The 14787-nt window shown below is 39.2% G+C and overlaps 1 protein-coding gene across 2 annotated transcripts in view; it reads left to right on the top strand.

Moving 5' to 3' along the window:
• The window catches only part of HGSNAT (heparan-alpha-glucosaminide N-acetyltransferase), a 46187-nt gene that overhangs the window by 18650 nt on the left and 12750 nt on the right, over positions 1–14787 (top strand). For both annotated transcript variants that reach the window (XM_072635022.1, XM_072635021.1), the window contains exons 3-11: positions 22–158; positions 373–494; positions 1380–1449; positions 3722–3791; positions 4393–4502; positions 6103–6179; positions 7062–7092; positions 8136–8296; positions 10651–10766. In XM_072635022.1, coding sequence (XP_072491123.1) covers positions 22–158; positions 373–494; positions 1380–1449; positions 3722–3791; positions 4393–4502; positions 6103–6179; positions 7062–7092; positions 8136–8296; positions 10651–10766 — 894 coding nt within the window. The remainder of the gene's footprint in view (positions 1–21; positions 159–372; positions 495–1379; positions 1450–3721; positions 3792–4392; positions 4503–6102; positions 6180–7061; positions 7093–8135; positions 8297–10650; positions 10767–14787) is intronic.

Below are 14787 nucleotides of genomic sequence, written 5' to 3'. Positions count from 1 at the left end.
CTTGTGCTTCTATTTTTATAGTGCTTGTATCAGTTTCTGGTGTCCGTTCCAGTGAGTCCAAAACCTGGACACCCTAGCATTGCAGCTGTTGCAGTGAGCTCTCAGCACCCTGTCACCCTGCTTCTAAATGATACCTTGGAAAAGAAAGAGATTTGCCGGTCTGTACCTCCTTTGATGTTGACCTATCTAAAAAAAAATCTACATTTTCTCTCCACTCTCCTCATACCTTTTTCCTTTCCTTTCAAACGCATCTCCATATTGTTCTTGGTCTCCAGCAGTCATACCCCTCTGCAGTGAACATGTCTGTCAAATTCCAACTCAGTTTCTCACCTTCCTTTTTTTTTAATTGTTATTTTTCCCAATTCTTTGCAGGATACATTACGTTTTTGGAGAATTTGGAAACTATTCTCTCTGGGTCAAACCTCATTACGTCAGTATCAACCAGATGTCCTGTGACATGGTTGTCAATGAAAGTCCAGTCAACAGCAACCTTCGTATGTACCCATTTGTTGATTATGTAACAGCCTGAAAATGTTTTCAATTTGGGGTGCTTGGAAGGGGTAGTAGCACACAATACTTTTTGCATAATTTAAAACCCAGACTGTAGAGCTCACCTCATAGCGTTGTCTCTAACAACATAACGTGGTGGGTAGAGTATTGAACTTGGAGCGAGAAAAGCCTGGAATTGACTCTTCCCTCAAATACTGATTAGCTCTTTTACCCTGGGCAAATGACTTAATGCCTCTGAGCCTCAGTTTCCTCTTTTACAAACGAGGAATGACAGTATCGCTGATGCCTGGGCTTTTGTGAGCATCCAAGGATATAGGTTAAGTGCTTTGAAAATCTTAACACGCTCCATAAATGTCAGCTATTGTTGCTATTAAGGTTTTTTTGATTATGTAGATTTTTAGTGAAAAAAATGAGTAGAATAGTATTAGTTACCAAGCTTAGACATGAATAGTCCAAAAAAGTCAACGATAGAAATTTAGAAATAGGAGCATTGGACCAAAGATAAACCTTACCTTTAGGATTAGGATAAAGAGGCCTCCCCACATCTTTCATTCTCTGACAATTCTGGAGGTAGAATTTGTTATCCAAACCTATTTCTTAGTTTTGCTGCATTTCAAGTGTGTAAACTATGGAGCTGTGAAGCATTAATAAGTAGATTTCACCCTGTGAAAGTCACTTGTTTTCCTCCATTCCTTGTAGGAAATTTGGCATAGAAATGTGGGGTTCTCCCCCAGTAATATTTTATCTCACAGTTTTTCCAACGATGCTTTATGCCTCTTGTAAATGAAAAGTAATTTTATAGATTACAATGATGTCACTCTATAATGTTGACATTGTTTGTGATGGTATACTTCTTTTTCTTCACACAGCTATCTACATCTCATTCCTTATTTATATAGCAATCCTCATTTCCTCGTCCGTAGGAAATTTCTTTGTGAAGTAAGTAGAAATTATTGGGGGTGGGGTAAAGCAGAGACTTGGAGAAAGTGGGTCATGGCATAATTTTGTATATTTATAAAAGCTTATTTTCACTTCTTTATAACCCTTCTGTTCTACCATATGACAACTTCCTCTCAAAGTACCAAAAAAAAGCCCCCAAACCTCAACCCTCCAACAAACCTTGGTACCCAAAATTTAACCAATTATTTCCTAACAGAAGGCATTATACTATGTACACAAGTATAGTGGTCTCTGGAAATTTTAGGAGGTAGCTCCCAGACTTGAAAAAAAACCCAAAAAGCTTAAATACTTCATCTTTCTTCTATGGTGTGAAGCTTCCTTACACACATCTTTTCTGCTGCCACCATTCCACAGCTGGGTAGGATGGGAAAAGAGACTGGACCTTCCATATCTCAGGACATTATTCTTAGCTCTTTCCTAGTTAGTGTTAGGATAGGAAGTCTACTGGTTAGTACTTGGTGGATGGTGATTTTGACTTGTGTAAGATGGGTTGGGATTCTGGGAGAGATCAACAAGATCTTGAGAAAGGGTGAGAATAAGAGGAGTGGTTTTGAGAAAAAATGAGACAGGAAGGAAAGGGAAAGAGAAAGAGGGCTATTTCAGAACTTGAGATATTCTGCTTGGAATTTTAATAAGTACTATTTCTTCCAAGTTGAAAAGAAGCTTATTTTGCCTAAATTCCAGACAGAATTTTTATCTCACCAGGTCAGTACTGACCTTCTCTTGTCAGAACAGGAGGCCAGATTTGGTGTAACAGAAATCTAGTGACTCTTAGGTGCACTGAAGCCTTTAAATTCATTAGAATGTTAAATAGTCCAGGAATGCCATAAAGAAGAACAAATTCCTGTTCTACATAATGTAGAAGAATACCACTCTTTAGATGATTTTGTGGAGGAATAGGAGAAAATGGGAAAAAGTGAAGAGGAAGTTATCAAAAAAAGGCATACAGCTCTAGCTCCACTCTACACAGTAGACAGTTTCTGGACACTTTTCGGTAAATTACATTCTTATGTATCAAACACATTTGGGATTTGTTATTTTAAAAAGTTGTAGGTGTTTTTGTAAGGCAAGAATCATATCCTCATATATGTTTTGTTTTGATAAATGTAAAGTGCTTTGTGATCATAAGGTATAATACAGATGCAGTATTATTATCACTAAGTTCATGTTTTTTCATATTGCATTTGGTGTGCATGCAATTAAATATGACCCAAGAGAGTATGTAAAAGAGTCAAAGGAGAAATCCAGAAAAAAATTATACTAGAAATCCTAGCGTTATAGCATAATCCTTTCTTCAAGATAAAGTTTGCTTTTCCAATCTGCCATCAGGGAAGGTTAGGTCTCTCACGCATTATTCGTTTAGTGCGAGTGATGCTTTTTAAAGTCACAGCTGACCAACAGAAGGTTCCCTGCAAGTATAAGGCAGTGTTGAGTGGTAGAGAGAGTGCTGGAGTTATAGTCTGAGGGAAGGCCTTGGTTGCAATCCTGAAGCAGTCACTTAATAGTCACATAACTTTGGCAAATCACTTAACATCCCTAAACTTCATTTTCTTCATGGGAGAATTAGAGGCTTGACTAGACAACCTTGAAGGTACCTACCATTCTGATCTCTTTGTGGGAATGATCTTTTTGAACAGTAATTTGATTTTTGTGATTTGTGAGTAGGTGATAGGATAAACACTCCCTCTTCTATCATATCTTAGTGAAAATGATGAGCTTTTTATCAGGTAGTTCTCTTATGATTTGACTCTCAAACAGAATCAAGGAGAGGAAAAGCAAACCAGCAGAAGTAGGTAGTACATAGCAGTTTTGACAAGTCTTGGGAGATTCTGTTAGGTCTTAGATGTGTGACTTGGGATGACATCAGAACCCTCCACTGTTGTTATCAAGTAGATCTGTAGTAGCCCTGATTTCCTTCAGCAAGGAATCACCAGTTCTGCTCTCTCTTCTTCCTGTGACCATTTACTTTTGGAGAATAAGTGGGGAGTAGAAGTGGGGAGATGATTTGTGAAAGAAAACGCATTTGAAAATTTTTATAAAACACCAATGCTTATGGGAAGCCTGAGTTTCATTTTTTTTTTTTACAAGATTAAGTCATGTACTTTTGTGAAAGATTTATTCTTATCTCATTTTAAAGCAGAATTAATTTCAAATGCTGCCTTGTTATGTCTTAATATGAATTAATTTAACAAGGGAGTATCATTTTAAGGAAAATGGAGTATGCTCACAGGGAATATTCATTTATTTACAGACTTGATCCTGTTCGGAATTGGCTGTATAAAAAAATGAATCCCAGAGAAACTGACCGTCTCATTAATTCTGTGAGTAATTAGAATGTGCCAACTTTGAGTCTTTGCTGTCTTCTACAAGATTTAGAATTTTTCCCTCTCAAATGTAATAATCACTGCTTTTACTTTAGTAGTTCTTATTTGTGGCGTGGTTGCCTAATCTCCACCAGAGTTCCACTCTCATGTCTCATCATTGAGTGGAAGTGAGCCTATGTTTTCAACGTCTGTAATCAGAGTCTACCAAGTGGGGACAGTTTTAAGTCCAGGACAATGTATTTATCAGCTGAGAACCAGATTTAATCCACTCAAGAACTTTTTTTGGCTATAGCAACTCGAAGATGATGAGAGGTTGTGAAGTGGACATTTATATCAATCAGATAACAGGCCCTTGAAGGATGCTCTAAATGTTTGCCTACACTTCTTGTACTGACATAGAGCTCTTTTCAGCTCTGTTTGCAATGTGTTGGCTGACATTGGATGAAATGAGTTTATTTCAGACCTGTTCTTTGTGGCCATGTCTTTAATATGGCCCATGGACAAGCTTACAAAAAACACCAAAAAATCAAGTGGAGATAGAAACCGAGCCCAGAGATCAGGCAACACACAGATTTTTTCTTTTCTTTTCCTTCTGAAGGAGCTGGGATCTCCAACCAGAGCAGAGTCTTATAGCAGTGACCTGCAGGTTGAGGCGTGGAGGCTGACCCCTCCACTGCACCGCCTTCGCTCTCTAGACACATTCAGAGGGTAAGTGGACATTGCCTTAGAACTGTGTTCCTCATTAGTCTTGTAAACAGAATTTTGCAACCTTTAGGAACTCTTGAGTGCCATGGAAGACCTGATGTGATTGGTGGCCTTGTGTTTTGCTTCAGCTATCACCTTCTAAGTTACGTGCTTCCTAAATTTATCTCACTCTTCCTCTCTCCTGCCCTCTTCTCCTCTTCAGCCCCACCCTCCCAGTTTTATGTCCCTGCTAAACTTAATAAGCCACCTCTTATACTTTTATCCAAGTCATAGACCAAGATATTAAAAGCACAAATCCCTAGGGCATCCACTGGAGACTTCCTTACAAACTGACATCTAGCTATTAGTGACTCTTAGATCTCCCTAACTGTACTGTTGTCTAGCCCATCTTTCTTAATATTGTTCAGGAGAATGGTCTTGGATCCTGATACACTCTTCCCCCCCCCCCCCCACCTGACATTATTTGTCATTTCAGCCTATAGAATTTTATCTATCTCTGAAGATCCAGCTTGGCTACCACCTTCTCTATGAAATATTTCCAGATTCCCTTCCTCTAGATGTTATTTCTCCTTCCTTAAACATTTTATATTACTTAGTCTCTCTCTTTTATATTTGCCACAATCCAAGTGTTTGCAGTTGCAGTTGCTCATGTTCTTGTATCATCCCTCTATCCACCAAGATTCTAGTTAGGGCATCTAGTAGGCACAGTGGATAGAGCGGCCAGGCCTGGAGTCAGGAAGACTCAGCTTTCTGAGTTCAAATCTGGCTCAGATGCTTATTAGCTGCGTGACTCCTGGCAAGTCATTTAACCCTGTTTACCTCAGTTTCCTCATCTGTAAAATAAGATAGAGAAGGACATTGGCAAACCACTCCAGGATCTTTGCCAAGAAAACCCTAAATGGGATCACGAAGAATTGGACACAACGGAATAACAACAAAATTCTGTATCCCTGGTGCCTGGTCCAGTGCTTTGCATGTTATAAGTACTTAAAACGAGGTTGTTGTTGTTTTTAAATTAAAATTCAGTATCTTTCAGGACAACTCAGATACTTTATTCATTGTCTTTTATTATATCCATCTCCTTTTCCCCTTCTGCTTCATCATCCTTTAATCTGTGCTTTGTTTGGGAAAGGAAAGGGACTTGCCACAGGGATACGTTTAACTTTATAGTAAAAGTGAGTTATATGCTAAGAGTTCTTAAGAATGTCTCTTCAGAACACACCAAAGTCTAAATAACAAGCTTTTATTCTTAGAGGTACCATATGCTTTTCCCAGTGATATAGATGAACACCACTCTAAGTTCCCCCCTAATCCATTACAGGTTTTAAGCAATATGGGTGAAAGAAGGCTTTAAAATGACTCGTTCTAATTGGTAGAAATTGTCAGGCAATATAACTTCTTACCCATAAAACTCAGCTTGTATTAAGTCAGTTGGTCAGTCAGCAAGGGTCTACTCTGTGCCAGGCATCATGATGCTGGGGTGCTGGGGAGTTGTTAATATAAAACTTCTCTTTGCGGGGACAAAATGTTCACATGTTGTTAACTCTTCCACACTATCTTGATACATGCTCCTGCATTCTTTGTGTTTTCTTGGTTCTTTTAGGATTGCTCTCATCATCATGGTTTTCGTTAATTATGGAGGAGGAAAATACTGGTTCTTTAAACACGAAAGCTGGAATGGTAAAGTATTTGCTAAAGTTGGTGGGGTCTAGTTCAGTCAGCTTTTGAGAAATATGCAGAATGAAGTCTTCTGTCCTTGAAGGTGATGAAAGCAAAGTTCATGGCCTTTCTCCTCCATATTGTTTATCTCATAGATGACTGGTCCATTGAAGTCAGGTACTTTATGCCTCATCTAGCAGACGTCGGGCCTGTAAATAAGGTCCAACAATAGCAGGTGTTTCTTTGTAAAATGCCTCCTGAGGCTCTGCAGTAAAATGACAAGAATTTGGCCTTCTGTTGTCTTTGCCATATTCCGTGTCTGCCTTTGTTGTTACAAACCTTTTGCTCTCAACTATTGTGTCCTCACTTCCTCACTTCCAAGTTGCCGCCTTTATTGGGGTTTCTGGGAACGTTTTATGTGACCCTGAATAATTCTTGTGAAACCTAGCGTAGGAGTTCATTGAAAAATGGATTAAGACTCGCCCTCAGGACACTGCTTTAAAATGATGTTCTTCCCATTCAATGCTCTAATTCTGCATTTCTGGATCAATGCTTTTTCATAGTAGATGCTCACAATAAATGCTTTTGACTTATTGACTTCATAGGGCATAAAGAGAACAAACGATATTTTTTTCAGTAGAGTTTTCTTCAAAAAGTATAAAATGAAGCTTGCCCATTTCTCACATCCATGGAGGGTTTTTGGTTTGTGTAGTACCATGTGGGTCAAATGGTCATAGATCCAGAGTGGGAAGGGACTAGTTTGTCATCTGATCTGACATCTTTCCTTTTTGGATGAGTAAACTGATGCCCAGGTAGTAAGAAGACTCTGTGCCCATCTTCAGAATTAGAAAGGATGTTTATTCCACAGCCCCCTTTTTCTTATTGTTGTGTGTTGTTTTCCAGGTTTGACTGTGGCAGACCTTGTGTTTCCATGGTAAGTTGGCTGTGATTTTTTTTTCCATCGTCTACTCTAATATCTTAATCAATAGTTCCAAGAACATTTCCATCCAGAAACATTTCCATCTCCATTAGAGCTTTGTTCTAAGGTCATCCTTGGGGTTTGTGACATAGGCTTTTTGCTTCTAGAACTTGTGTGATAATCAATTTCTATGTTAGAGGAGACTATATTAATTATTGTGAAACTCCAGCGTATATTTATTAAGTTTTTTATGTGTAATTCTGTATGAGGGGCCACACAAAGAAATGAATGGTTCCTGTCTTTAGGGATCATTTTTCCCATTTATTGCTAGGACATTGTTGACCTCAGGAAAGAAGCCAAGGGAAGTAATGCCTTAGTCAAGATTCTCTAATAAGTTCATTTAGCTTTATGGGTTTTTGTTTGTTTGATGAAGTATCAAGGAAGTTCAGTTAGAAAAGATGTGGTTTAGATGTCTTTTAAAAGTTTTATTTTAAAAAAATTAGCAAGCATTTATTTTCTTTCCCTTCCACTTTACCCTCCCTTTGGAAAAAGACAAGAGAAAAACTTTGTAACCAACATCCATAGTAAAGTAAAACAAATCCCCTTGTTAGCTATGTCCAAGAATATAAGTCTCATTCTGCATCTTGAGTCCATAACTTCTCTGTTAGGGGTTGGGTTGTTGTTTCCTTGTGAGGCTTCTGGAGTTGTGACTGGTCATTGCATTGATCCAAGTTTCAGACAACCACTTTGCCTCAATTACCTCCCCTTTTCCTGGTTCAGGAGGTAGATTTCCCAAAGGTGAGAATACATACAAAAACCTTCCAGTTTTCTGTTTCTCTTTCAGAGAGTTTTAAGGGCAGATTATTTGGATTTCAATAACTTCCTATTCTATTTCCAACCTGCTCATCTAGTCAGTCCTTGGGGATTTCTGGCAGTCCTCACAAAGGTTCTTTTATAGCAGAACTTGAAGATAAGCTTTCCAGGAACATAAAAAGCCCCAACAGTGGCCCCACCTCTCTGTCACCTCTCATTAACCAATTCTTTTTCTTTTTTTTTAGGTTTGTGTTTATTATGGGCTCTTCCATTGCCCTCTCCCTGAGCTCCATGCTGCGGCGAGGATGTTCCAAATGGAAGCTGCTAGGGAAAATTCTGTGGAGGAGTCTTCTGCTCTGTGTGATGGGAATCCTGATTGTGAATCCTAATTATTGCCTTGGACCCTGTGAGTAATTGTTTCATTTCTCTTAAAAAATTGAATGCAAGTTGGAAGATGGAAATTAAATAGTAGCATGTAAAGGGAAGATATTAAATTAATTTCAAAAATATATATCAACATAATGAAGAGTGAATTAATAGGAATGCATTTACCTCCCAACATACTTTTTATTTTGGGAAAAGTTGCTTTTCTAAATAATCACAGAAAATCAGAGAAATGGAAATGAAGTTAGAGGGCTGTTAATTTTATGACCGAGATACAGAGAGATTAGGGGACTCTGTGGGGTCACACATCTGGATAGTGGCAGCATCAGCATTTCTACACACATATATGTAGACACACACTTATATGTGTGTGCCTACACATATAAGTATATATGCATATTTACATAGCGACACTTATATATACATGTGTATATACATGCACACATGCACATACACACATGAATAAAATTCAGAGAGAAAGAAAGAGAAAGAGCTAATTGCTAAGTGTGGAGATACAAAGGCAACAGTGAAGAAGCCCCTGTCCTCAAGGAGCGTGCTTTAGTGGAAGAGATAACATGTGCATAAGTAGGTACTTGCAAGGTTACTGAAGGTTCCAGGTTAGTGACTTAAGAGAATGGTGGTACATGAACAGAAATTGGAAAGCCAGGAGGAGAAGCGAGCTGTTGGGGGTTTTTGTTTTTTTGTGGAGTACTGGTTAGGCATTGGATTTTTAATTCATTTTTATACATTTTAAATTTCATTCAGTGGAGGCAGCACAATGTATTGAAAAGTGTAAATTTGGAGTCCCAGGACCTTCTGTCAAACCCCAACTTTGTTACTTCTGGAGAGCTGTTTTAATTCTTTGGACCTTGGTCTTCTCATGTTTAAAATGAGGGGTGTGGAGGTTTCTTTCTAGCTCTAAACCTATGAACCTAATTCAGCAAGTGTGTATTAATCATTTGCTTAATGTACAAGGTAATGCTGCTAAGGGTTGCAGAAGACAAAAATAAGTATAATACGCTGTTATCTTCAAGTGCTTAAAATTGAGCTGGGGAAATGTGACACGTGAATCACAGCAGTACAAGGCAGGATGTAAGCACCATGTGACTGGGACAGGCAGACGCTGTGGGAGTCGGTTGTTTCAGAGAGGGGGAGATCATTTCTACATAGCTGGTTATGACTTTACAGAGACTGTGGGATTTGAACCAGAATGAGTAGAAGAAAAAATACTAATAAGCACATACTATCTGCCAGACAGTGTACTAAGCATAGGGGTACTACAAGTACAAGAACTCCTGTTATTATATGGAAAGTCCTGTCCTTGGGGAGCTCCCATTCTAATAGGAAGGGATAATGTATTTCGCGGAGTATTTTGGTTTAGAGAGTTACAGAGATGGTGATTGGAGCCATGAGAGAGTAAGCTGACTCATCCTTTCTAGTAGCAGTGGCGGCGCTGATACGATTATGGTTCCACGACTCTCTAGGAATGGAGTATACCAGGGAGAGAGGATAAGGTGTTTAAGGGAAAGCAGACAAGCTTTCTGGTAGCAGTGGTTTCATTTAAGGATATGCTAGGTGGAAGAAAAGACTAGGACAGTTGAAGTAGATTATGAAGGGTTCTGAATGCCAATTTAGACTGTATCTCTTAAGCGATGAGGAATCATTCAAAGCTGTGCTTTCGAGGTAATGATGGGACATCCCAATGGAAGTAGTTGGCAATCCGATATTTGGAATTAGAGTTATGGGAATGGAACTTAACAGACGAGGTCGGGACTGGAGAGAAAGGTTTTGGACTTAAATCTAAAAGAGGTGGTGATTATTGAGTCTCTATCAAAAGATCCATGATCATCAATGCCCTTCACTGGGACTGGAAGACAAAGAAACTTTAAAGTAGATGGCCACAGAGAGGCTTAGGGCATAGGAGACATAGTGGATAGATCCCCAGAGTCAGGAGGACCTGAGTTCAAATGTGACCTCAGACCCGTATTAGCTATATGACCCTGGGCAAGTCACTTAACCCTTTTTTGCTTTAGTTTCCACATCTGTAAAATGAGCTAGAGAAGGAAATGGTAAATCACTCCAGTATCTTTGCCAAGAAAACCCCAAATGGGGTCATGGAGATTCAAATACTACTGAAATGACTAACACCAACAACAGGAGACTTAAGACCCAAGTCTCCTGATCCAGATACATCCCTGGTCTGATTTCAGATTCCGTAGTGACCAGAGTCTGGAAGACTCAGGCATGAGATGTGCATCCATCTGCAATTGCTTCTAAAGATCTGTTCAGACATAGGCTTTCTTTTGCAGAAAAGAATTATGGACCTTCTATGAAATGAGATATGTCAGCTAACACTCTGATTTGTATTTCCTCCAGTGTCCTGGGATAAGCTGCGTATCCCCGGGGTGCTTCAGCGCCTGGGATTGACCTACCTTGTGGTTGCAGTTTTGGAACTTCTCTTTGCCAAAGCTGTGCCTGAAAACAGTACTATGGTGAGACCCACTACTTTGAAAAAAGAATACTCTGGGATTCAGTTATGTCTTTTTAAAAAAATTTTCTAAAATTCCGTATTTAAATACCACCAATTAAAATGATCATGTCCAGACAGAAGAAAAAGAACTGAACATGAAAGTGCAAATCTTCCAAAGTACATTTTGCATTTTCTTTTAAGTAAATATTAAATTCAGTTAATAATTTATGTAAATATTAAATTCAGTTCTCCCAAATCCCCTTTGCTCAAATTGAAAGAAAGAAAACTAAGACCCCCACTTACCTTTTTAAAAAATAAGTCAGATGTGAATAGTCACACAGAACAAATCCTATATTGGCCATGTCCAAAAATTATTGTGTACCATGTTTCATGATTGGTCTTCTGGATTCATGGTTCATCATTTTGTTGATCAGAAGTCTTAAGTCTTTCAAGGTTGTTTGTCTTTACTGTGTTATTGTATAAGTTATTCTGGCTCTGTTCTTTTTTACTCTGCATAATTTCACAAAAGCCTTCCAAGTTTTGTGTGGAACTGTCCTTTTTGTCATTTTTTTAAGGTGAAATAATACTGCATTTTATAGCTAAACCAAAATTTGTTCAGCCATTCTCCATTTGATGGGACTTCCATCTTTTCCACTTAGTTTCTCATTCTTTAGCCCTCCAGAAAAGAGCTGCGACACACTTTTTTTTTTAAACATATGATCCTTTTTCTCATTTTTTGATCTCTTTGGGGTATAAGCCTGGTAGTGTTCTCACTGAGTTAAAGGGAGTGCAGTTTAATGACTTTGGATTTAGTTCTGGATTGCTTTCCAGAAGGTCCAGACTAATTCACAGCACGAGCAGTGTACTTAATGTGCCTGTTTGTCCACAGTTTCTCCAACAACTGTAATTTTTGTCATAAAAATGGTTCATTTCATCTTCTTTTTTCCTTTGTGTCCCTTATTTGATCATGAACTCTTCCCCTACCCATTGGTGTTTCATTCCCTTGCTCTTGTTGATGATACTCCCTTTTATATCTAGGTTAATGTATCCATTTGGAGCTTAACTTGTATGGTAGGAGACGTTGGTCTCCTCTAAACCCCATTTCTGCCAAACTGCTTTCTAGATTTCCCAGCACTTTGTGTCCAGTAATGAGTCTTTGTCCTAGAAGTAGGAGTCTTGGAGTTTTTCAAAACCTGTGCTGTTTGTTTTCCTAATCTGCTCCACTGATCGACTCTTCTAGTTTTTTTAACCAGTACCAAAAAGTTCTGATAATTACTGCCTTGCACTGCTAGGTCCCTTTCTGCCCCCTCCTTTTTTTTTAAATTTTTTTTTTTAACATTCTTTCCCTTGAAATTTTTGACCTTTTGTCCCTCTGGGCAAAATTTGTTATTTAACATCCCCATAAAGTAATATAAAGTAGCAATTGGTATGGCACTAAATAGATCGGTATTCTTGTCATTTTAATATATTGGTTTATCCCACCCAAGAGTAGTTAATATTTCTCTCACTCTCCAGGTCTCCGTTTCTGGAGAGAGTGTTTTGTGGTTGTCGTCATATAGCAGACCTGTGTTTTAAAGGACATTGGCAGCACCTTCTTGGTATTATCTCTCCTTATCACGTACCAACCTCTTGCTCAGTTGGCATATTTTTGTTAGCTTTTATCTAGTATTTTATTTTTCCCCAGTTACATGTGGAAACAATTTTTAACATTCGTTTTTATCTTCCTTCCTCCCTCCCTCCCCACTCCACTCACTGAGAAGGCAGGCAATTCATTATAGGTTATACATGTGTAGTCATGCAAAACATATCTGTAGTAGTCATGTTGTAAAAGGAAACAGACAGAAAAAGTCAAGAAAAGTAAAGCAAAAGAAGTACGCTTCAGTCTGCGTTCAGACTCTTCCAGTTCTTTCTCTGGGGATAGATAGCATTTTTCATACTAAGGCCTTCAGAACTATCTTGGATCATTGTGTTGCTGAGAAAAGCTAAGTCATTAAGGGGCCTGTTTTTTTAAAAAGATGATTTTATTGGTATATTTTATTTTTACATTGCCTATATTTCTCTCTGTACCCCTTTCCATTTCCCCTTCCTAGGTAGCCATCCCTTATAAAAATATTTTTTTTAAAAGGAAAAGGAAACAAGATTCAAGAAAATCCAGTAAAATATGGATGAAATCTGACAGTATGTACAATGTCTCCCTCCCACACCACACACACAAAAAAAGTATCTTTATATCTCTTCTTAGGCTCGGGTCCCCACCAACCTCATCTGACAGTTCAGGCTCTAAGAGCACAGACCTTCGTTCTTTGTAGACTTCATTGTTGGTGTAGAGGACTTGTGTCTATGACATTTCAGTGACTCTATTAAGTTAGTCCAAGTCCTGCCGAGAGGTTGAGCTGCTGCTTTTAAGGCATAGTCATTAATGTTCTTCCTGTGTATTCCTGTGGGCATTTCTACTTCCCTCTTTGCAAACGTTGGGTCAGAATGATCGCCTGTGTCTTCTGTCAAGGAGTGAGTTGTATGTGCAGAGGCTGGCCCATCACCAGCAGATTAACTACCAGGGGATGAAGTCTTTGACCAAGGCAGCCCATGGGGGCGCAGGGGCAAAGGAAAATCCAAGGTGGCCCTCAGGCTTGCGTAACCCTCTTTCTGTAGGGACAATGGCTAAGTGGTAGAAAAGGGGACAGACAGAATCTGCTAAGAATCATAGTTTTTCAGCTAAATGCTAATTTAACTGTTGGTCCTATATGTGTGACATCCCTTTCCAAGTGACCAAGAGGCTGACATACTTCTAGAGTATCTGGACCATATCAGCTAGCTGGGGGGTGATAGAGAGAGCTCTGCTCTAGGAGCCAGGCATATGAGCCTTCAAGTGCCTGTGCAGATACTGTGACTGTGGGCAAATCACTTAACCTTTCTCTCAGCCTCAGTTTCCTTATTTGTAAAATGGAGACAATGATACTGCCTACCTCGTGGTTGTTTTTAGGCTCCAGTAAGATAATAGTTGTAAAGTGTTTTGTAAACTCTGAGAAGCTATGTGAATGTGGTTATGTCAGTCACCATCATTAGTACAATTATAGTTTTGCCCTAAGTGAAACTTGAAGACATGAGGAAGTGGCTGCTGAATGGAAAGATGACTCAGGGTCTTCCTTAGAAAGGCTGAAAATTAAAGGGCAGGGATGCTGTCATCACGTGCTCTGCGTCAGCAGGAAGCCTCCTAAGATGCTCGGTTATCTGCCCTTGCCGTGCTCGTGATGAGTATAAGAAAAAAAGGCCACCCTAAGGATGATTACAGCTCCTATCTCAGTAGGCACTGAAGGGGGTGAAAAGATGAAGAACTTCTGTGATGAGCTGGTCCAAGATGAGCAAAGACAGGGAAAGGGGCAGAAGAACATCCTGCATCTTCAGGTTCCTCTCCTGAATAGTTGGAATAGCTTAATTTTCATTTAGCTTCTTGGACAGACCACCTCCCTCCGGAAAACTATTGCAATCCCAATTCTGGTGAAAATATTTGTTTTCTTTTGAGAGCTCTGATCATTAATTTAAAGCCAATCAGTCAGTCACCAGGCATTTATAAAGAGCTTACCATGTGGCAGGCATTTAAAGATGCTTTCCTTAATTTTTCCAGCCCCTCCTTCAGTGTAGGCAGATTCTTGTTAGCAGATGTAACCGTGCATCCCAGCTTTTCTCGGTTCATCTCATGGTGAACTTTTAATGTTTACAGTAATACGTAGTTAGTATTTATATAGCATTTTAAGGTTTGCAAAGTGCTGTAGAAAAGTCATTTGATCTTTGCCACAATCATGTATGATAGTTTCTGTTGTTATCCCCATTTTATGGATGGGGAAAGTAAGGCTGAGAAGGTTAGTGACTTACCTAGGGCCACACAGCTGGTAGAGTTGTAGGCAGGGCACCAAGTCCAGGGCTCTCTCTGTGCCCGTTCATGCTTTCAGACTGATTTTTAATGATTACCAGTCCTTCTCTTCTGCACACTTAGACAGCTGGTAACTGGATAGAGTGCTGGACTTGGAGTCAGGAAGCCCTGA

Source organism: Notamacropus eugenii, chromosome 1, assembly GCF_028372415.1.
Source record: "Notamacropus eugenii isolate mMacEug1 chromosome 1, mMacEug1.pri_v2, whole genome shotgun sequence".
NCBI classification, from domain to species: domain Eukaryota; kingdom Metazoa; phylum Chordata; class Mammalia; order Diprotodontia; family Macropodidae; genus Notamacropus; species Notamacropus eugenii.
Note: the sequence above shows the minus strand (reverse complement) of the source record. Positions and strands in the feature narration are given on the sequence as shown.